The sequence below is a fragment of the Canis lupus genome, chromosome 6, assembly GCF_003254725.2.
Source record: "Canis lupus dingo isolate Sandy chromosome 6, ASM325472v2, whole genome shotgun sequence".
Taxonomy (NCBI): domain Eukaryota; kingdom Metazoa; phylum Chordata; class Mammalia; order Carnivora; family Canidae; genus Canis; species Canis lupus.
The window spans coordinates 55,402,495-55,425,024 of NC_064248.1; the positions used below are offsets into that span (position 1 = coordinate 55,402,495).

Here is a 22,530-nt window from a genome sequence, read left to right on the forward strand (position 1 = left end):
CGAGCCCCTCCGAGCTGCTCCTGGAACCGCGCAGCCCCCACCGCACGGAGCCTCTTCTTCTGCCCGAGCCCCTCCGAGCTGCTCCCGGGGCCGCGCAGCCCCCTCCGCGGAGCCGCCGCCCGAGCCCCTTCAGCTGCTCCGGGTCCCGCCGGGTCCCGCCGTGCGCGCTGCAGCCCTTAGGGACTCGGCGCACTCTCCTGGGCGCGCAGTTACTGTCCCCGGGAGCCCGAGGGCATCCCCGCCCCCCTGGGTCCTGCTCCAACTCCCCGCGAGCCCCTTTCCGCCCGGGAAGGTCGGTGCAGCTCCTGCGTCTCCGGGACGGGGCTCTCCTGTCCTGGGGACACTCGCCCCGGCCTCAGCCCGGCTCCTCGCGGGGCCCCTCCCCCTTGGAGGCCTTTGTTCCTTTATTTCTTTTTCCCCGTCTTCCTACCTTGATAGATGCTCGAACTCTTCTCACTGTAGCATTCCAGCTGGTCTCTCTTTGAATCTCAGGCCGAATTCATAGATTTTCAGGATAATTTGAAGGTTTTCTAGGTAGTTTGGTGGAGACAGGTGATTTGGAGACCCTACTCCTCCGCCATCTTGCTCCTCCCCCCCGTGAATACATTTTTTATTGCTATTTTAACTTTTCAGAAATCCGTAAGGCTTCTAGATTCTTGAGGGGTAAAGTTTCAAAATGGTAACTTTTGGATAGGTAAACTATCATCATCATTATTATTAATATACTAGTAGATTCACTGATTCATATTTTCATATGGAAAATACCTTGCTTAAAAAAAGAAAGTAAATGGATCAGGAAATTAGCATGATGCCATTGTGTCAATAAATGTCATGATAATAGTATATTATTATAAAAATATTATAAGTAATCTATTCAACATACTAGTCCACCATTCCATCCCTACAACCAGCCAGTAGTGACATACACCATCACTACTACTACTACAACAGTAAACATTTCTCTCCCTACTTTCTGCCACCCACTACCTTAAATTTCATTAGGGTAACTATACTCCCCCATCAATAGCTAGAAGTTAACCTAATATTCTCACCTCTGAATTGTTCAGGAGAAGCATATGACCTAAACAGGTTTAGCATGACAAAAGGAGATCTTCACCCAAGTTTCTGGAGGAAAAAAGCTGCACAAGCTTGCAGTCTGCTGTCCTTCTATCCCCCCTCCTTTTCCTTCTTTCAATTTCTTCTTTCCTCCTTTTCCTTCTTCTCTCCTCCCCCCCCCAGGTACAACAGAAAAGACCATCATTCTCCCCTGGAATGTGGAGATATGAAGATATGAAACCTAGAGCTAAGGGGGTAGAAAATCCAGTACTGAATGGGACCTGAGGATAAAGATAACAAGGGAAAGCAGAGCCAAGAAATGGTGCCTGGACACATATGACCTCTGAATCAAAATTTACGCGCAATTTTAGTCATGTGTGCCTGTGTTAGGTTAGATTTTTCTGTCACCTGCAATAAACCCTAACCCTAAGAACCTTATATCGGGGTCTAGTCCTTAAGGCTTCAAACACCCCCCCCCCTTTTTTTTAAGAGAGAGGGAACAAGGGGGAGGGGCACAGAGAATCTTAGGCAGGCTCCATGCCCAGCACAGAGCCTGATGTAGGGGCTCAATCTCAGGACCCTGAGATCATGACCTTAGTCGAAATAAAGAGTCAGATGCTTAACTGACTGAGCCACTCAGTCTCCCCTTAAGCACCATTTTTATTTATTTATGTATGTATGTGTGTATGTATGTACTTATTTTTACCATTAAGTTCTAGCAAAAACTGTCAAATAATAGTCTAACAATGATTTTCCACTTGAACAAAATCTTAAGATAAATTCCATTTGTTTTAAGGCTAAAATTTTTCCTTTAAAACTGTTATCTTTTTTCTTTTAAGATTTTATTTATTCATGAAAGACACACAGAGAGAGGCAGAGACATAGGCGAGGAAGAAGCAGGCTCCCAGCAAGGAGCCTGATGTGGGACTCGATCCTGGGACTCTGCCCTGAGCCGAAGGCAGATGCTCAACCAGAGCCACCTTGGCATCCCTAAAACTATTATCTTCTAACACATAATCCAAACATTACTTTCATCAGTAATATATATATATCGGATTTTTTTTTTTTATTGGTGTTCAATTTACTAACATACAGAATAACACCCAGTGCCCGTCACCCATTCACTCCCACCCCCCGCCCTATATATCGGATTTTTGACAGAAACACAGATCAACACACTCAATTTCTAAGTTAATAGAAACTGAGGATCCAAGAAACTTAAACCTTCAACACTAAAGCAAAACGTTACAGTTTGGGAAAACTGTTTTACTCAGCTGTTTTACTCAGCTATTTCTTTTTCCTAGCATTTTGCTTCCTGATTTTAGGATTTTAAGATATTTCTGGAATGATGTCTGTTCATGATCTAGCTAGCCAATATTCCTTGTGGTACTAGCAATGATTTAATTAAATTGATCATTAAAAAAAAATCAGTTACCTAATTCAATCTAATTCTGACACACACACACACAAAAAAAAACGACAGAATTTACATTTATCTAATACTCAACTACTTAAAGATGTAATTTCAATTGAACACCAATAAAATAAATAAATATATATATGTATATATAAAAAGATGTAATTTCATTTCTGAGAACTAAAAAAACTTTAACTTACCTCAATTGTTTCGCATAGTTCTGTTCAATTTCTATCCTCTCTTTAACAAATTTTGCGTATCTTTCCAAGAAGTCAATTCCCCATTGTGTATGCTTGTCTAAGCTGTCGAACTGATCCTAGAAAAGGAGGGTAAAAACACATTGATAAGTCTAAAATTTTATCCACAAGCATTTTATACAGCTTCTGATATTTATTCAGAGAGGTAATGAAGTATAAAAGGAAAATATCTAGGCTTTTCTGCTAGTCTCTACCCACTTCATCCTTTAAGACCTACAGAGAAATAGGTTATAAATGCTAAATTTCGTATAATGCTAATTGCTTAGCATAATTCACTCTACTTTATATCTAAATGTCTTTACATATGTGGTTTCCCTGGACCCAACACAGTCCCCTCTTCACCTTTTAACAATTTACTCCTTGAAGACTTAGTTCAGGTACTATGGCTTCCAGAAAATGGCCTTCAATTCTCAGACTGGGATATGTTGGTCTTTCTCTGGGTCTCCAAAACTCCCCAAAGTTACTATCTTAAGTTTTTATTTAAATTCCAATTAGTTAACATACAGTGTAATTATTAGTTTCAGGTATCCAGTACAGTGATTCAACACTTCCAAACATCACTTGGTGCTCATTACAAGTGCACTCCTTAACTCATCCCACACCCCCTCAACTCACCTCCCTTCTGGTAACCACCAGTTTTGTTCTCTATGGTTAAAAGTCTTTTTTGTAGGTTTCTTTTTTTCCCCTTTGTTTTGTTTCTTATGTCAGTCTTTCTCTGACATTTCACTTAAAAAAAAAAATGCTCTTTAGCTCCATCCATGTTGTTGTAAGTGGTTAAGATTTCATTCTTTTTTATGGCTTTTTAATATATATTCACCACATCTTTTTTTTTTTTAAAGATTTTATTTATTTATTCATGAGAGACAGAGAGAGAGAGAGAGAGAGAGAGAGAGAGAGGCAGAGACACAGGCAAAGGAAGCAGCAGCCTCCACGCAGGAAGCCTGACATGGGACTCAATCCCGGGACTCCAGGATCACCCCCTGGCTGAAGGCAGGCGCTAAACCGCTGAGCCACCCAGGGATCCCCCACACCACATCTTCTTTATCAGTTTATCAATCAATAGACACTTGGGCTGTTTCTGTAATTTGGCTATTGTAGATACTGCTGCTATAAACATTGGGTTGCGTAGATCCTTTTGAATTAGTATATTTGTATTCTTTGGGTAAATATCTAGTAGTGTGATTGCTGGATAATGTAGTTCTATTTTTAACTTTTTGAGGAACCTCCATACTGTTTTCCACAGTGGCTAGACCGGTTTGCATTCCCACCAGCAGTGCAAGAGGGTTCCAGGTTCCCTTTTTTCCACATCTTCACCAACACCTGTTGTTTCTTATGTTGTTAATTTTAGTCATTCTGACAGGTGTGAGTGATAACCATAGTTTTAACTTGTATTTCCCTGATAATCAGTGATTTTGAGCATCTTTCCATGTGTCTGTTAGCCATCTGTAGTTCTTCTTAGGAAAAATGTCTATTCACATCCTCTGCCCATTTTTTAACTGGATTATTCATTTAAGGGGCGCTGAGTTTTGTAAGTTCTTTATGTATTTTAGATACTAACCCTTTATGGGATATGTCATTTGCAAATATCTTCTCTGATTCCATAGGTTGCATTTTAGTTTTGTTAACTGTGTCCTTTGTTGCATAGAAATTTAGAAATTAGTATCTTATTCACTTGCCATACTCTGTGGAGGGCAGGAACCATGTTTTATCCAACTCTGAACTCCCAAGGCATTAAGCATCATGCCTTGCATCATTGCAGGCAGCCAATGAAGCTATATATAAATAAAATCAAATATACATCAGTTCAAATTCTGGGCTCTGCATTTACCAGATGTTTGACATTGGGCAAATTACCAAGGCCTTCTGAATTTTTTCCATCTTAAAATGGGAGTCCCACCACACCTCAATAGGGTTATGAGGATATTATTAAGTGCTGTACAATGCAGTAGACATGATACTGACACATCACAAAGTATCACTGGTCCTGCAGAACTCTCTCAATCCTCAAAAGATATTCCTTTCTGTTGCCTAAGAAACCACCATTTTCTATTCTTCAAGAATAATCTCCAAACTAATAACTTGGTGCTTTCTCCTTCTCCCATATCAAAAGTCTATAATGTTGACAAAGAGTTCAAAAATCATCCCTCTTCTTTATCTCTAATTGTTCTTCTTTTTCTAAATCACATGGATTAATAGGATTCGTTATTTACAAATAAATCATCTTCAAGTCTTTACCTTTTATCCCTTTCCCTACTTTAAATCATCTTAAAATTCTACTCATGAAGGTAAATTCTATCTAAACAGCAGAGATAGAATTCATCTGGCTGTCACAATTTGGTATTACTACTCTAATTCTATTTTTCATGCAACTCCAAAGTAGACTTGAACAGAGCAAGAGAATGCACTGCCCAGTAAGCTTAATTAGAATATTATTAGTATTTCCTGTTATAAATTAAATTTCCTTTCAAACTGAAAAACTCTCAACAAAAAACATTCCCCTAAAAACCAACAGTCTGAAGTTCTAACACTCATCCTTCATTTTTCCAAAATGTTTCAAAGGTTTCTTCTCACCATCTTCTTCATCAAATTTTACATTAACACTTCTTTATCTTCTAGATAAAATCTTTGATTTTTTAAAATTATAAACTATCCATAAAAAATTTAAATAACCATATATGTGTTTAATCATAAATTATATAAACTATACCATTAAATTATGTAATTATGAAATTCAGAAAAAAGAAATCTTAAAAAGGAAGTAAAACTGAAATGTTTGTTTTAAATCGTTTTTTTTTTTAACATACTTAACATACTTAACAAAAGCCTTTGGGCCATGACTTTTTAAAATATTAACAATTTTAGTGAGAGCAATGAATTAAATATGCTTCATTATTTCTAAAATCTTGGTGTAATACTTAATGGTAGGGCGCCCGGGTGGCTCAGTTGGACTCTTGATTAAAGCTCAGGTCATGGTCTCAGGTTGTGAGATGAGCCCTGAATGGGGCTCCAAGGCTCAGTGCAGAGTCTGCTTCCCTCTCCCTCCCTCTTTGCCCCTTCTCTCACTTAGGCATTGAAGTTCTCGCTCTCAAATAAATAGAATCTTAAAAAAAAAAAAAAAAATTTAATGGCAAAGAAATCTCAAGCCTTGGTTCCAAACTGCGACAATTAGTTTTTAGTGGTTGTCATAGTTAGGGAAACAAAAAGACTCACAAAACTCTAAAGATCTAAGTGGAAAAAATTCACTATGGACTGTACTTTCCAAATCCCTTTTCAGTTTTTTTTTTTTAATTTTTATTTATTTATTTATGATAGTCACACAGAGAGAGAGAGAGAGAGAGAGAGAGAGAGAGACAGACACAGGCAGAGGGAGAAGCAGGCTCCATGCACCGGGAGCCCGACGTGGGATTCGATCCCAGGTCTCCAGGATCGCGCCCTGGGCCAAAGGCAGGCGCTAAACCGCTGCGCCACCCAGGGATCCCCCAAATCCTTTTTCAATCTTATTCACCAATATGTAACAGTTTGTGTTAAAATTAGGGTAATAAAGATCCTTGATGTTAGGCTGTTATTTTTACAAACTAATCAGAAAGCACTGCATCGTCATATTTTCAACACATAGGTTCAAACTCCACTGAAACTGATGTGATTTTTGTCTGTCAATTTGGCTAGGCCACATTGCCTATAATTTTGGTCAGATATTATCCTGGGTGTTTCTGTGAAGGCATTTTTTAGATAAGATTAATATTTAAATTGGTGAACTTATAATAAAACAGAGGATAATCTGTTTTATTATCCTAAAGTGAACAAGCCTCATCCAATCAGTTGAAGGCCTTAACAGAACAAAGACTAACCTTCCCCTACGAGAAGGGATGCTGCCAGCTGACTGCCTTTGGGCTAAAATGGCAACCAAAACTCTTCTTTGGCCCATCTTGCAGTTTGAACTTACCAAACCTTTAAAATCATGTGACTAAAGTCTTTATAAACCAATCAGTCTCTCGTTTTCTCTACACACACACTCACACCTGTCAGTACTAAAGATATAATATTTGCTGGTCCATACATTATTCTCAGCAACAAAATTATATAATGATGGAAGCATTTCCAAACATCCATCATCAAAATGCTTTCTCCACAGCTCAAATTTCTTTGGAAAAGTAGCTATTCACTATTAAAATGTTCTGTAGTTTGATGGGACAGATTAAATTTTCTCAAAAATATTTGACAGGAAAGCATATTACTAACAGCTACTTATTAAAGAAATTGTGGGCAGCCCGGGTGGCTCAGTGGTTTAGCACCGCCTTCAGCCTTTGTCCCAGGGTGTGATCCTGGAGGCCCAGGATCGAGTCCCACATCAGGCTTCCTGCATGGAACCTGCTTCTGCCTCTGTTTGTGTCTCTCTCTCTCTCTCTCTCTCTCTCTCTCTCTCTATATATATATATATATATATATATTCAACACATTTAAACAAACCTGTATGAAACAAAAATTTTCAGTGGTCCCTCCCCATTTCATTTGGAAATATTGTCAAAAGTCTATCTGCTGCATTGTAAAGCATTGTTTTTATAAATAATGACCATTTTTATAAATTACCATAATAAAAATATGCTGTAATATCCTGTGACCTTCTGGCTTCACTTATGTTTTGCTTACCAATAAATGATGAAGTGAATAAATTACAACCATATCCCAATTACTTTTCTAAAATCCCAGTCAATGCACTGTTATATCACTGGTTATAATCTGTTTTTCATAAAACTCTGTTTAGATCATTTACTATTATGAATAAATCATCAGGGGTGCCTGAGGAGGTTAGTCGGTTAAGCATCTGCCTTCAGCTTATGTCATGATCCCCAAGCCACATGGGGTGCCCTGCTCAGTGGGAGCCTGCTTCTCCCTCTTCCCCTCCTTCCTGCTTATGCTCTCACAAATAAATAAAATCTTAAAAAAAAAAAAAGAATAAATCTTCAACACCTTTCCTTTAACTACTTTCCAAAAAAAGTAGTTCTAAATAAACTTTATTATTGAAACAATCTTACAAACATATACTGAAATATTAGAAACATCTATATCTTAATTATACAACCATGCTTTCATCATATAATTTTTTCTAAAATATTTCTTTAGGGGTGTCTCCTATGAGCCTTCTAACAGTATTTGTTGAGATTAGTTTGTCACCATGTTGTTTTATATATAACATGTGTTTTTACCACAAAAGGAAGAGTAAGTATATTCCTAGTAGCATGCTTTTACCATTAAGTCTAAAATCTAAAGAGGATTCCAGTATACTCATGTTCATAGGAGCATTATTCACAATAACCAAAAGGTGAAAACAACCCACACATTAACAGATAGTGAATAAACAAATTGTGGTGTATACATACAACAGAATGCTACTCAGCCTTTAAAAGGATATTCTGACACATACTACAACATGGATGAGCCTTGAAGACATGCTATGTGAATTAACCCAGTCAGAACAAATACTATGATTCCATTTCTACGGAGTACTTAGAGTAGTCAAATACATAGACACAGAAATGTGGTTACCAGGGGCTGAGGGAGAATGGGGAGTTATTGTTTAATGGGTAGAGTTTTGCTTGGGAAGATGAGAAAGTTCAGGAAATGGATGGTAGTGATGACTGTACAATACTGTGAATATACTTAATGTCAGTAAATTGTACACTTAAAATGGTAAATGTTACCTATATTTTACCACAATAAAAGGAAAGAGGCTTCCAAACATTTATCAACAAATTCAGTGAAATTTAGTAGACTCTTGACCATGTGACTTTAAATATCACTAAAAAAAAAACTGCAGAGGTCACAATCTGCATTCTTATTTTTCTTTTTTTTTTTTTTAAAGATTTTATTTATTTATGATAGACATAGAGAGAGAGAGAGAGAGAGAGAGAGAGAGAGAGGCAGAGACACAGGCAGAGGGAGAGGCAGGCTCCCTGCAGGAAGCCCGACGTGGGGACGTGGAACCCAATCCCGGGACTCCAGGATTGTGCCCTGTGCCAAAGGCAGGCGCTAAACCGCTGAGCCATCCAGGGATCCCCTGCATTCTTATTTTTCAAACTCTTGCTTATTCTGATGGCTTCATACTGTTATCTGATTATCGTAAGACACAAAATACATTCAGGACAAGCTTCATTAATAATCGTAACAGATCAGTAGCCATATTTCAAATAATCTCCTTATGGGAAACCACTTCTAGTCCATATGATCAGGATACAGCTATTGGATCTTTTTTCTTTAATAAACATTGTTAATAACTACTGTTTATATTTTTTCTCAAATGTATTAAGAAGATAAGCATCAGCCTTGCCATTTCTTATTGTTTTCCTATGCTCACATATTTAACCCACAATGTCTTTATTGGAAACTTTTAAGTCAAAAGCGAGACTCCAATGTCAATTCATGTTTAAAACACTAGTACAGTATCACAGTTGTTCTTTTTTAGAGAACATACATAAATAGAAGTACTAAGTTCTTTTCTCTTTATTTCAGTGGATCATCTTGTGTGCTCTACTTTGAAGACCCTTGCTTTAAATTATGCATTATCATCTGATCTATATCAAGTCCTCCCTAATCCACTATATGGTCTTATGTTATCTTTACCTTCTCTTGTATCCACACAGAATTCTAGTTTTCTATTTTAGTTCATCACTTTCCAAGTTAAATCAAGAATATTGGTCCAGGGCACAGGGGTGGCTCAGTCAAGTTAAGCACCTGCCTTCAGCTCAGGTAATAATCCCAGAGTCCCCGGATAGAGTCCTAAAGAGTCCTGAGGATTGAGGTGGGGGCTTCCCTCTCAGTGGAAGTCTGCTTCTCCCTCTGACCCTACCCCCCTCTCATATAAACAAATAAAATATTTAAAAAAAAATACTAGTCCAAATTTACATATCCCCCAGGTCTATTTCAAGGTCTTTCAGGATTCCTAAAGAAAAATCAAATCATCTAGAGAACTTCATATCTAAGACCTATGTCAAATTTTTAATGTCATTCCTTTTTCCTCCAATACTCAAAATCATTTATGTTAAAATTCCACTGAACAGAACCTTGGACTATATATATATTAACTCACCAAAAGGTATTTTTAGAGTTTGTCACCATAACAAATGTTATTTTGCTCAATCAGAATATTAAAAGAAAGTATAGTAAAATTTTATTTTTCAGCTACTGAAGGTAAAGTTACTAACCTAAAAAATCTCTTTTGATAAAGTTTTTAATTTCTGATTTTTTAAATATTCAAAAATATTACTGGATAACTGTACAAGCAGAAAATTAGACAAGCCAAATAACTGTGTTAATTATATTTAACTAAGATCTTCATATACCCATTAAATAAACAGATCCCAAACAAAGGCCAACTAAAAAAACATACCAATCAGTATTAAAAGGCAAGATAAAGCATGAGATACACAATTGAAAGTGAAACAAAGTTCTCTTTTTTAGCCACTCTAGGGGGAAAAAATCTGAATTGGAAAAAAGTGGGCAACCCCGGTGGCGCAGCAGTTTAGCGCCGCCTGCAGCCCGGGGTGTGATCCTGGAGACCCGGGACTGAGTCCCACGTCAGGCTTCCTGCATGGAGCCTGCTTCTTCCTCTGCCTGTCTCTCTCTCTCTCTCTCTCTCTCTCTCTCTCTCTCTCCCCCCCTCTCTGAATAAATAAATAAATAAATCTTTTAAAAAAATAAAGGAAAAAAAGAAAAAAGAAAAAAAGTACCTCTGAAAGTCAGTAGTTTTAAAACAGAAAATTTTAAATACTACATTATATACATGTATTATAAATTATTTTTTTGCCTCAATCCACAAACTGTAAATAAAAATTTATGTCACATATATATTTAATGTTATGACATTTAAAATGCAAAAGAAACACTTATTAAGTGTTCTTAAGATAAATTTTATTTAATCCATTGAACAAGGTATCTGGGTTTTCAACTAGACATATTAATTACAATACATTTAAGAGATAGTATAAACACCATAAACTCCAAACATTCAAAAATGAATGATTTAAATTCTGAAAGTGAGCAGAGAAAGTAATTTATTAATATTCATACAAATAATAAAAAGGCAAAGTAAATAGCAAGAGATCCATACAAGATTCATGGCTGAAATGTTAAAATTTCAATGAACAAAAAATGTCCACTTTAAATTGTTATTTTACCAGACATTTTACTTTTTCTCTAAGCAGAACTCAACAAAAGCAACAATTACAAAACTGTAAAAGAACTTCACCATAAAGTTGTCTCAGTACCCTAAATCCAAGAGATATCAGATAACAAAGTACAAGTTTATTTTGCATTTTTATATATATACCAGTTTCCAAACAATCATTTGATCACTTCCTTTGTTAACAATGATATTAGTATTTTGGGGTGATTCAAGGACTTAAGAAATGTTAAAACCAAGGATTAATAACAAAATTAACCTTATCACATAGCCTAGAACATACACTAGCACTTACTAGTATGCTGACTGAATAACCATTCTATTTGCTTAGTACTTTTGAATTTACAAAGTATTTTCACATACATTACCCAATGTTCCCTACAAAACCCTCTTGTGGACAAGGCATTTTATAACCAAGGAAACCAAGTTCCTGAAATTAAGGAATTGAACCACTCTGACTCCAAACTTCTACTATAACACACCATTGTTTGGTTAAATAAGGCTAGTAATTACTGTTTATTAGTAAATAATGGTCCCAGACCCTTGATTTTATAAATATGGAAGCTAAAGCCCAGAATGCTGAAGTGATTTGCTCATAGCTGGCTAGCAACCAAAATGGGATGGGGTTAGAAAGATTATCTTCTAAATTCACATTCAGTTTTATATTCTTAATAAACAAATGAGTAACTGTTGTGAATACTGTTAGTAAAAATGATGCATTTCTTTCACCAGGAGAGAAACAGATGGTCTGATAAAAATTCTGGGTCACTGGGGAGCTTTGAGCACCATGAAAGGAACAAATTAAAAAATCTCAAGTTAAAAACTGCCTAACACACACACTGAATGTCTAAACTCTCTTTATAAGATCCCTGGTAAGTTGTTGAGTCTTTTTGAGTAGTCAGTCATACCATTAGTGGTCAGAACAACTCCAAAAGCATGAGAGAACATGGCTGGACATCAAGGAATGCTTTTTATTAACACAAAATGAAGGGAACTCTTCTATCAAAAAATAAGAACCAATCATAAGCCTTATGTTTAGTTTCAAAGCCTGAGATCACATTTCTCCCCAGGAACTGTCAGCAAATACCTTGGACTATATAGTGGAAAATGTCAGAAAATGCTCAAGATAATAAACTAAAGAAGTAAAATTAAGCAGCATCTGAAACCACCTATGGATTACAAATAAATAATATTAAGTTATCAAAAAAGGCAATTAGCCTTACTCTCCCATTCTCTCTACCTTTAGCATTGCTCTTATTTCTATGGATTTACTCTAGATCACTGCTTCTGTGAAATATGCTCTCTCCCCTCGGTGGTATGCCCTAATTAAATGTGATCTCATATTTAAATTCAAGAAAGCTATTACTTTCTATCTCCTTCAGGTACTGTTTTTCTTTTTAATTTTGTAAAATATTTAAAGTTACTTTACCTTATTCATTTGGGGACACAAGGAAAACACTCGAAATTAAAGTTGGCATCAACACCAACTAACTGTCCACACTATTCAGCATAAATCATGTGTTGCTCCAAGGTTCTACTGTATAGTGATGTGTGGTAATAAATACTAAATTTACTCAGTCACATTACTTTTATCTATAAAATTATCTTTAATTCAATTTAATTAAAAATAAGTATTTTATGGATCACAAAATGTTAACAATTCTTTTCAGAAGTCACTATTTTATATTCAATCCTTGTTTTTCTAATTACTTTGACACAGCCTTGCATCCAAATGAAGTTCCAATAAAGTACTTCTGGTAAAGCACCAAGGGTCACAACTATTTTTTGAAAAACTTCCTTCACTAAAAAGCAGAATAATGACTTTGCTGTCCTAGTTTGGGCTTACTCTATGGCTCTGATTTCTGCCAAAGTTTCTCCAGCACTTCTGAATACCAAAGTACTACCAAAAACATTTTTAACATCTAACACAACTGACTTTTCTCATTCTTGGATTCATATGAAACTGGAAACTTTTTTAAAGTCTCATGGAGCTAAAAAGCCAATTTGTAATTCAGAGTCAACAATATCTACCCCAAAAGTAAACAAGAATATATTAATTTTAAGATAAATAACTGAATTATTTGGATTTGTTTCCTTGTGGGTTTTTTTTTTTTTTTTAAGATTTTATTTATTCATGAGAGACACAGAGAGGCAGAGAAATAGGCAAAGGGAGAAACAGGCTCCCTATAGGGAGCCCGACATGGGACTCAATCCCAGGACCCTGGGATCATGACCATAACCAAAGGCAGATGCTCAACCACTGAGCCACCCAAGCGCCCCTTGTTTTTTTTTTTTTTTAAAGATTTGAGTGAGAGAGAGAGCAAGTAGGGGGAAGGGGAGAGGGAGGGAGACAGAGAAAATCCTCTGCATGGACAAAAGCCAACTCCCCACTGATCAAGGAGCCTGATGCAGGACTTAATCCCAGGACCCGACCCAAGATCCTAATGTGAGCCGAAATCAAGAGTCAGCCACTCAACCAACTGAGCCACCAGGTGCCATCACTGTTATCATTTCATGCAAATAGCCTCAACTGTCTTTGCTCTCTCTTGCTTTGTCAAATTTCAACCCTGGTATTATATTTAACTCTTTACCAACCCTTTCTCGTGCTGCAGGAAAAAAATGGGGTGGGAAGCAAGGAAGGAAAGGAAGGACGGACAGATGGACAGACAGGCAGAGAAACCACTCAATCAACCAAACTCATTGGTCATTATTTTGAAACATGTGCTTATTAACCCAAAACAGTTTAATACCACTTAGCCTGAACCCATTCACCATCCCACTATCATAGCCAACCATTTTATACATTCTTTCGGTTTAAATTTGCACCACCTCCTATCCTATCCATCTCACTCTCAGCCAAAACCCTGCTTCCTCCCTCACTAAAAGAGACACAATCAGAAGATAATTCCTCATTCTCCAACTCTATTTTTAACACAAACACCTATGTGCTTTTATTCTGCCCTCACGCTTATTACGTTGGATACACTATCTACAACCTTAGTGCTTCTACCTACCTGAAGAATCAGTGCAATTTCAGGTTTAGTTGTTAAAATGTTTAAGACTCTGAGCCTGCATATGCTTGATGTATTCTAGAAAGAGTAGACGTTAAAATGGGAAGTGTAAAGGGTCAGAATGCAGGCTGCATAAGCCTTATCTTCCACCATAAGGACCTCAGCTTTACAATGATTGAGATGAAAACACACTGGAGGTTCTTGAGCATAGCCCAACATGACCTCAGATTATTAAACCTGATTAGGGAAAAAAAAAAAAAAGTGATTCAAGGCAAAGGAGACTTTTGGGGAAGGCTACTGCAATAATCCAGACTAGAGATCAGGTTAGCTTGGACCAGGGTGGAAGGAGCAAATAGTGAAAAGTGGTAAGATTTTGGATATATATTCTCAAGGCCGTGACAACAAAAGTTTCTGATGTTTTCTGTGTGGGTTGTGAAAGAGATTTTGAGCACCATCATCTAGAAGGATAAATTTGCTTTGAACTAAACTGGGGCAATTAAGTGAACAAGTCTGGTCAAGGAGAAGACAAAATTTTGGTTTTAGACAGTTAAGTCTGTGATATCCTTAGAAATCCAAGATATGTTGAATACGGAGTTAAATACCTATATCTGGAATTCAACAGAAATGATCCCCCATGAAGATATATGGTAAGATATGATACTGAATTCAAAAAACTGAAGTCATTCCATGCATCTTTTCCAAACACAACGCGATGAAACTAGTTGTCAACCATAAGAAAAAATCTGCAAAGAACACAAATACAGAGAGGTTGAATAACATGCTACTAAACAATGAATGGATCAACCAAGATACCAAGAGGAAATAAAAAAAATACAGAGACAAATGACAATGAAAACAAAACATTCCAAAATCTTTGGGATGCAGCAAAAGCTGTTCTAAGAGTGAAGTTTATAGCAATACAGGTCTACTTCAAACAGTGAGAAAAATCTCAAACAACCTTACACCTAAAGGAGCTAGACAAAGAATAAATGAAACCTAAAACTAGTACAAAGAAAGAAATAATAAAGATTAGAAAATAAATAAATGATATAGTAACTTAAAGAACAAACAGATCAATGAAAGCAGGAGCTGTTTTTTGAAAAGATCAACAGAATTGATAAACCTTTAGCCAGACTCAAAGAGAAAAAGAAAGAACTCAAATTACACGCAATACAAAATCAGAAATGAAAGAGAAGATATAACAACACAAATACAAAGGATGAGAATATTTTGAAAAATTTATGTCAACAAATTAGACTAGGGAAAAAATGGACAAATTTCTAGAAACATATAACCTCCCAAAACTAATCAGGAAGAAACAGAAAATTTGAACACAGCAATTACCATCAATGGAATTTAATTAATAATCAAAAACGCCAAAGAAAAGTCCAGAACCAGATGGCTTCACAGGTGAATTCTAACAAACATTTAAATAAGAGTTAATAGCTATTCTTATCAAACTATAACAAAAAACTGAAGAGAAAGGAAATCTCAAATTTATTCTATGAAGACAGCATTATCCTGATACCAAAATCAGCCTAAGATAAAAAAAAAGAGAACTACATGCCAATATCTCTGATAAACATAAGATACAAAAATCCTCAACAAAATACTACTAAATCAAATCCAATAAATTTAAGAAATCATTCACATAATCAATCACAATTTGTTCTTGGGTTGCAAAGGTAGTTCAATGTTCACAAATCAATCAACACAATACATCATATCAAAATAAAGGACAAAAACCATATAATCTCAGTAGATGCAGAAAAAGCATTTGGCAAAGTACAATACCCATTCATGATAAAAATCCTCAACAAAGTAGGTTTAGAGAGAACATACCTCAACATAATAAAGGCTACATATGAAAAACGCACAGCTAACATCATACTTGATGGTGAAAAACTGAGAGCTTTTCCCCTAAGATCAGGAACAAGACAAAGATGTCTACTCTCATCACTTTATTCAACATAGTATTACAAGTCCTAGCCACAGCAATCAGGTAAGAATAAGGAATAAAAGACATCTAAATTGCTAAAGAAGTAAGACTGTCAACACTTGCAGATGACAAGATACCATACATAAAAAACACTAAAGACTCCACTAAGAAAGTACTAGAACTGAAAAATGAATTCATTAAGGTCACAGGATACAAAATCAATATACACAAATCCGTTATACATTTCTATACATTAATAATGGAGCAGAAATTTAAAAAAAAATTTACAGTTGCACCAAAAATAATAAATAACCTAGAAATCACCTTAACCAAAGCGGTGAAAGACCTATACTCTGGAAATTATAAAACACTGTTGAAAGAAACTTAAGAGGATATAAATGGAAGACATTCAACATCCCATACTTTATAATAATACATTTAATAATGCTAAAATGTCCATGCTACCCAAAGCAATCTACAAATTTAATGCAATCCCTATCAAAATACCAACAGCATTTTTCACAGAACTATAACAAATAATTCTAAAATTTGTATGGAACCACTAAAGACCCTGAATAGCCAAAGTAATTTTGAAAAAGAACAAAAAAACTGGAAGTATCACAATTTCAGATTTCAAGTTATATTATAAAAATAGTAGTAATCAAAAAGTATGGTAACTGGCACAAAAACAGATCCACAGATCAACAGAAGAGAGAGCCCAGAAATATACCCACAATTAAATGGTCAATTAATTTTTGACAAAGGAGGCAAGAACAGCAAGAAGAAAAAAACAGTCTCTTCAAAAAAAAGAGAACTAGAGGCCAATACCTGTAGTTCCAACACCATTTGGTGTTGGAAAAACTGGTCAACTACATGCAAAAGAATGAAACTGGACCACTTACTTATACCATACACTAATATGAACTCAAAATGGATTAAACACCTGTGAGACCTGAAACCATAAAAATCCTTGAAGAGAGCACAAGCAATAATTTCTGTAACACTAGCCATAGCAACTTCTTTCTAATATGTCTCCTGAGGCAAGGAAAACAAAAGCAAAAATATACTATTGGGACTACATCAAATTAAAAAGCTTCTGCACAGTAAAGGAAACAATCAATGAAACTAAAAGGCAACCTACTGAATGGGAGAAGATTTTTGCAAATGACATATCTGACGAAGGGTTAGGATCTAAAATATATAAAGAACTTAGACAACACCAAAAAAGCAAATAATCCAATTAAAAATAGAACATACAGATGGCCAACAGGCATATGAAAAGATGCTCAAAGGCACTCACCATCAGGGAAATACAAACCAAAACACATATCACAATGAAGTATCCGCTTACACCTAATAAAATGGCTAAAATCAAAACAAGAAAAAAAAGTGTTAGCAAGGACGTAGAGAAAAAGGAACCCTCAAGCACTGCTGGTGGGAATGGAAATTGCTATAGCTATTTTGGAAAACCATACGGAAGCCCCTCAAAAAATTAAAAATGGAATTACTGTAAGATCCAGTAATTCCACTTTGAGTATTTACTCAAAGAATACAAAAACACTAATTTGAAAAGATATACATACCCTTATGTTTTCTGCAGTATTTACAATAGCCAAATTATGGAAGCAGCCCAACCATCCACTGATAGATGAATGGATAAAGATGATGTGGTACACACACAGAGGACTATTATTCAGCCTTAAAAAAGAATGAAATCTTGCCATCTGCAACAACATGGATGCTCTTAGAGGGTATAATGCTAAATGAAATAAGTCAGTGAAAGACAAGTACTATAAATTTCACTCATATATGGAAATTTAATAAACAAATGAACAAACAAAAAGAGACACAAACAAAAAACCAGGCTCTTTAATATAGAGAACTGATGGTTACCAGAGGTAGGTAGGGGAATGGGTGAGATAGGTGAAGGGAATGAAGAATATACTTATCACAATGAGCACTGAGTAATGTATGCAATTGCTGAATGACTACATTGTATACCTGAAAATAATATATCACTGCATGTTAATTATACCAGAATTAAAAAAAAATAAGTGGCCATGAGAAAGAAAAACATCTAATTAATTTCTGAAAATTGTGCACAAAAAAAGCAAATGATGGGTTTCTTTGAGAAGTCACACTTGACTTCTCAAGGGTTTTTTTAAGCTACAAATTTCTAAAGAACAGATCACATACAAAAGTTAATATACTTTCAGAAAAGTAACAAAATTTTAAAACCCTTATCTTATATACCTCTAAAATAACCAAATAACCAGAACGGGTGATTCTTAATCTCAAGGTGGTGAGTTTGAAGCCCCACAATGGGTGTAGAGATTACAAAATAAATAAATAAGTACACTTAAAAAAAATAAAGAAAAACAAGAAATGAAAAATAAAATAACCAAACACAAATTTTTTTCTCTGAATACTCAAATCTAAGGCACAGCTTATGCAATATATCTTTTTCAGTTATATATTTTCCGTTTTACTGCAAAATATACCAAACATATAAAAGAATATATGTAATATGTAGTTTCTATGACAAAAATATTTTCAGAATTTAGTACTAAAATACTAATTTTAATACCAATATTTATTTATTTTGGCATTTTATTCATTTACCATAGAAACATTAGTTTTATTACCACTATTTTGAAGTATTCACAATTTAGTAACTCCTTAAAGAAAAGAAACTGGGGGCAGCCCCTGTGGCACAGCGGTTTAGAGCTGCCTGCAGCCTGGGGTGTGATCCTGCGGACCGCGGATCGAGTCCCACGTCAGGCTCCCTGCAATGGAGCCTGCTTCTCTCTCTGCCTCTCTCTCTCTCTCTCTCTGTGTCTCTATGAATAAATAAATAAATAAAAATCTAAAAAAAAAAAAGAAAAAAAGAAAAGAAACTGGGGGAAAAAATCAGTGAAACTAAAGCATCTGAGCAGCTCAGTTGGTTAATGGTCATGAGATTGAGGCCCACATCCCACTCCATGCATTATCTGCTTGAGATTCTTTCCCTCTCCCTCTCTTTCCCCCTCTGCCCTCCCTCCCCCACATGCACGTGCTCTCTAAAATAAATAAAATCTTTTTAATAAATTTTTAAAAATTGAAATATAGACTAGAAATACGTTTTTAATAAATACAACTCTAGACATCACAAAATGGCAACCTTCATAAATTTTTAAAACAGTGTTAAGCATATGTGGTTATTTTAACATAAACTAGCATATTTAATGAAAATATTCTAAAATAAACTGAACAGTACACTGATGACTACTTAATTATGATACCTGAAAATAAAATTTCATTTGACTTTTTAAAAGTAATCTTTCATTAAAAGAGACAATAGCATCATTTTTTTGTTGTATATATTTTTTCAAAGTTTTCCAGCTGCTGATACACTTTCTGCCTGAAGAGAGCAGTGAGGAGACAGATGCAAACTAACACCACATATTTTCCTATGATGCTTTATTCTTCTAATAATCTCATCTCTTGAATAACTTCTGAAAAAATCTTTTGAACTGTCTTTCAACAGGAACTAAAACCATTTTTACTGTTAGAAAGCTATAACTTTTAACTTAAAAAAAGACATTTGTAGATGGGTCTTTATCTCCTTTAGTTTCATCATGTGGAGACAGAGTTTCCAACATGTTAATCTATACATCATTTTTAGTACTTTCATGCTCATATTCTCTAAGTTAATTACAATTTTTCTTGCTACAGAGCTATGTTTTATCAATTATTTTCTTCTTCCTTTTGAAAATTATAGAGTTACAGAAGACTGACCTTTATTTAACCTTAAATTCTAATGTAGAGTACATACATCCCTACCTGGTTACATCTCAAGATGCGAATGATTCAGATTTCTTAGATTCCAAAATAACTGTATTATACTAACAAAAACAGTGGCATATAATGCATTAAAACGCACATGAAAAAAAAATAGCACATGATATATCAGACCAAACATCTTCAATAACTATGCACAGATTACTAATGTTTCCTGTGTTCACCTAAAGCATTTTATTCAGCTTTTAGTAGACTATAAGCTCTAAGTGAGGGATCTATTTATAATTCTTTTTATCTTCCACCTAGACTAGTATTTTAAGATTTTGCTTATTTATTTGAAAGAAAGAGACAGGGCAGCCCAGGTGGCTCAGCGGTTTAGTGCCGCGTTCAGCCCAGGGCCTGATCCTGGAGACCCGAGATCGATTCCCACATCAGGCTCCCTGCATGGAGGCTGCTTCTCCCTCTGCCTCTGTCTCTCCCTCTCTCTGTCTCTCATAATAAATAAATAAAAATCAGCAAGCAAGCAAGCAAGCATGGGGGGGGGGGGGGGGGGCAGAGGGAAAGGGACAAGCAGGCTCCCCATTGAGTGTGGGCCCAACAAGAGGCTCCACATGGGGCTGAATGCCAGGACCCCAAGATCATGACCCAGACCAAAGTCAGAGGATTAACCAATTGAGCCACCCAGGAGTCCAGGAGTCCCCTGCCTAGACTAGTAGTATTTAGGAAATTGTAGAATTGAAGAAATTATAGAAATTGACCTCCGAGCCTCAGGTTCCACAACTGTAAAACTGGTGTAATTACAGGACTCCAAAGTGAGAACATTAAATGGTATAAAGCATTCAACACAGAGATTGGCATTAGTGTCTATCATTATTATTTAATTCAACAATTGAATGAGTTGTTGAGCTTGGCAGTAGGGACACAATGTAAGCAAAAATATACTCAGTAGGAAGGAGAGTTATTAATTAAATAATCACAATTTCTCTTTAACCTCATTGGTCAGTATTCTCAGAATAGTATTAAAATGCTGCAGAGGGCAGCCCAGGTGGCTCAGAAGTTTAGCGCTGCCTTCAGCCCAGGGCCGGATCCTGGAGACCCAGGATCAAGTCCCACATCGGGCTCCCTGCATGGAGCCTGCTTCTCCCTCTGCCTGTGTCTCTGCCTCCCTCTCTCTCTCTCTCTCTCTCTCTCTCGAATAAATAAATAAATAAATAAAACCTTTAAAAAAATAAATAAATAAAAAATAAAATGCTGCAGAGATGGTAAATTTTTAGTGGTCAGATTTGTATATCTGAACATGCATCAACACACAGGTTCTACGTCTGAAACTCAACATATGAATGCTCTATATACAAGACACTTAAATTACAAGATAATTTCCCTGTAAACCTTTTAAACAGATTTTTAAAATACCTTTAAATGATTCTACTGATCCAAAATAAATTTACATACTATCACAACATAGCTGTTGTATGAAACAATGCTTGCAGCAAGGACTACATCTCTACATTACTTAACATCATCTTTAATTCTGCAATTTCTGTGGAATGCCTAGGTGGCTCAGCAGTTGAATGTCTGCCTTCAGCTCAGGGTGTGATCCTGGGATCTGGAATCGAGTGCTGCATTGGGCATCCCTGCATGGAACCTGCTTCTCCTTCTGGCTGTGTGTCTGCCTTTCTCTCTCTGTCTCTCTCATGAATGAACAAATAAAATCTTAAAAAAAAAAAAAATTCTACAATTTCTGACAATACCATAGCATCCATATTGATGATCCATCTTCCCACCTGTCCCTCTCATTTCACAGTTGTCTGTAAACCTGATTTTCAATTGTTTCACATTAGCCCTTGTTTAGCACTGCTCTCCTTTCCGTATCTCAAACTTGAGCCCAGGGTCATTCAGTAGTTACTTAAGGGTAAAGCTGAGACTATAGAATGGGATTAACTACTTTAAATCTGGTTTTATGTTATACTCTCTTGCCCTAGCTCAGGTTCTCTGGTCATCAACTTTCATCCTTGTCCTTGCTACTTACTATCCTGGACAACTTCCTGCCACTGTTCCTCTACCCTCACACCAATAGTACAATATCATTCCTCTGGAGCAGACAGTTTCTCCTTTGTCCTAAGACCAAAGAACATGATTAACAAAAGGTAGGGTCAAGAGGAGAATAAATCTCAATGTATATGCATTCATATTTTTTATATGAGCATTCTCTAGAATAGTACTAAGCATCCCTTTGCATAAATTCTTTTTGATTTCTTGGCTTTCTTCCCCTCAAGTTCATTTTCCTTTTTATCCTAGCCTCCTTTCCTTTCCCCCCTTTCAGAATCTTAAATCTGCTCCATGAGCACAATTTAAGTATGAAATCTAATCACCGATCATATGTCCAGGGGGGATATCAAAGGGCAACCTCCCTATTTACATATGAGGAAAGTGAACCCAAGACTAAGCTATTTGCCCAAGGTAACAGAGCTGAATTAAGGATACAGATGTCTTAGCTGTTCCTGTTTTGCGCCTTTAAATTATACACACAGGAGGTGCCTGGATGGCTCAGTCCATTGAGTGACCAATTGATTTTGGCTCTGGTCATGAGATCAAGCTCCATATGGACTCCGTGTAGGGTTCCTTACTCAATAGTATGCTCGAGATTCTCTCTCCCCCTCTCACTCCGCCCCCATTCCCATGCTCTAGAATAAATAAATCTCTTCAAAAATTAGTACACTGAGTTAAATAAATGCTCCCAAAGACTGTATTTCTTATTTAGAGAGCAAATGGGCTTCCTGGCCCTAATCTAAAGAGACACTTAGTTTTGGTATATTCATGGAAATAACTCCATATAGTAGCCTCATACTATTCTTAGCATAGAATTATAGACTAAGTACTGAAATAATTTACCT

At 36.1% G+C, this 22,530-nt stretch overlaps 1 protein-coding gene across 5 annotated transcripts in view; it reads right to left on the reverse strand.

Annotated features, from left to right (window-relative positions):
• Positions 1-22,530, reverse strand: part of FNBP1L (formin binding protein 1 like) — a 126,588-nt gene that overhangs the window by 68,965 nt on the left and 35,093 nt on the right. For all 5 annotated transcript variants that reach the window (XM_049111664.1, XM_035718005.2, XM_035718007.2 and 2 more), the window contains exon 2: positions 2,674-2,789. In XM_049111664.1, coding sequence (XP_048967621.1) covers positions 2,674-2,789 — 116 coding nt within the window. The remainder of the gene's footprint in view (positions 1-2,673; positions 2,790-22,530) is intronic.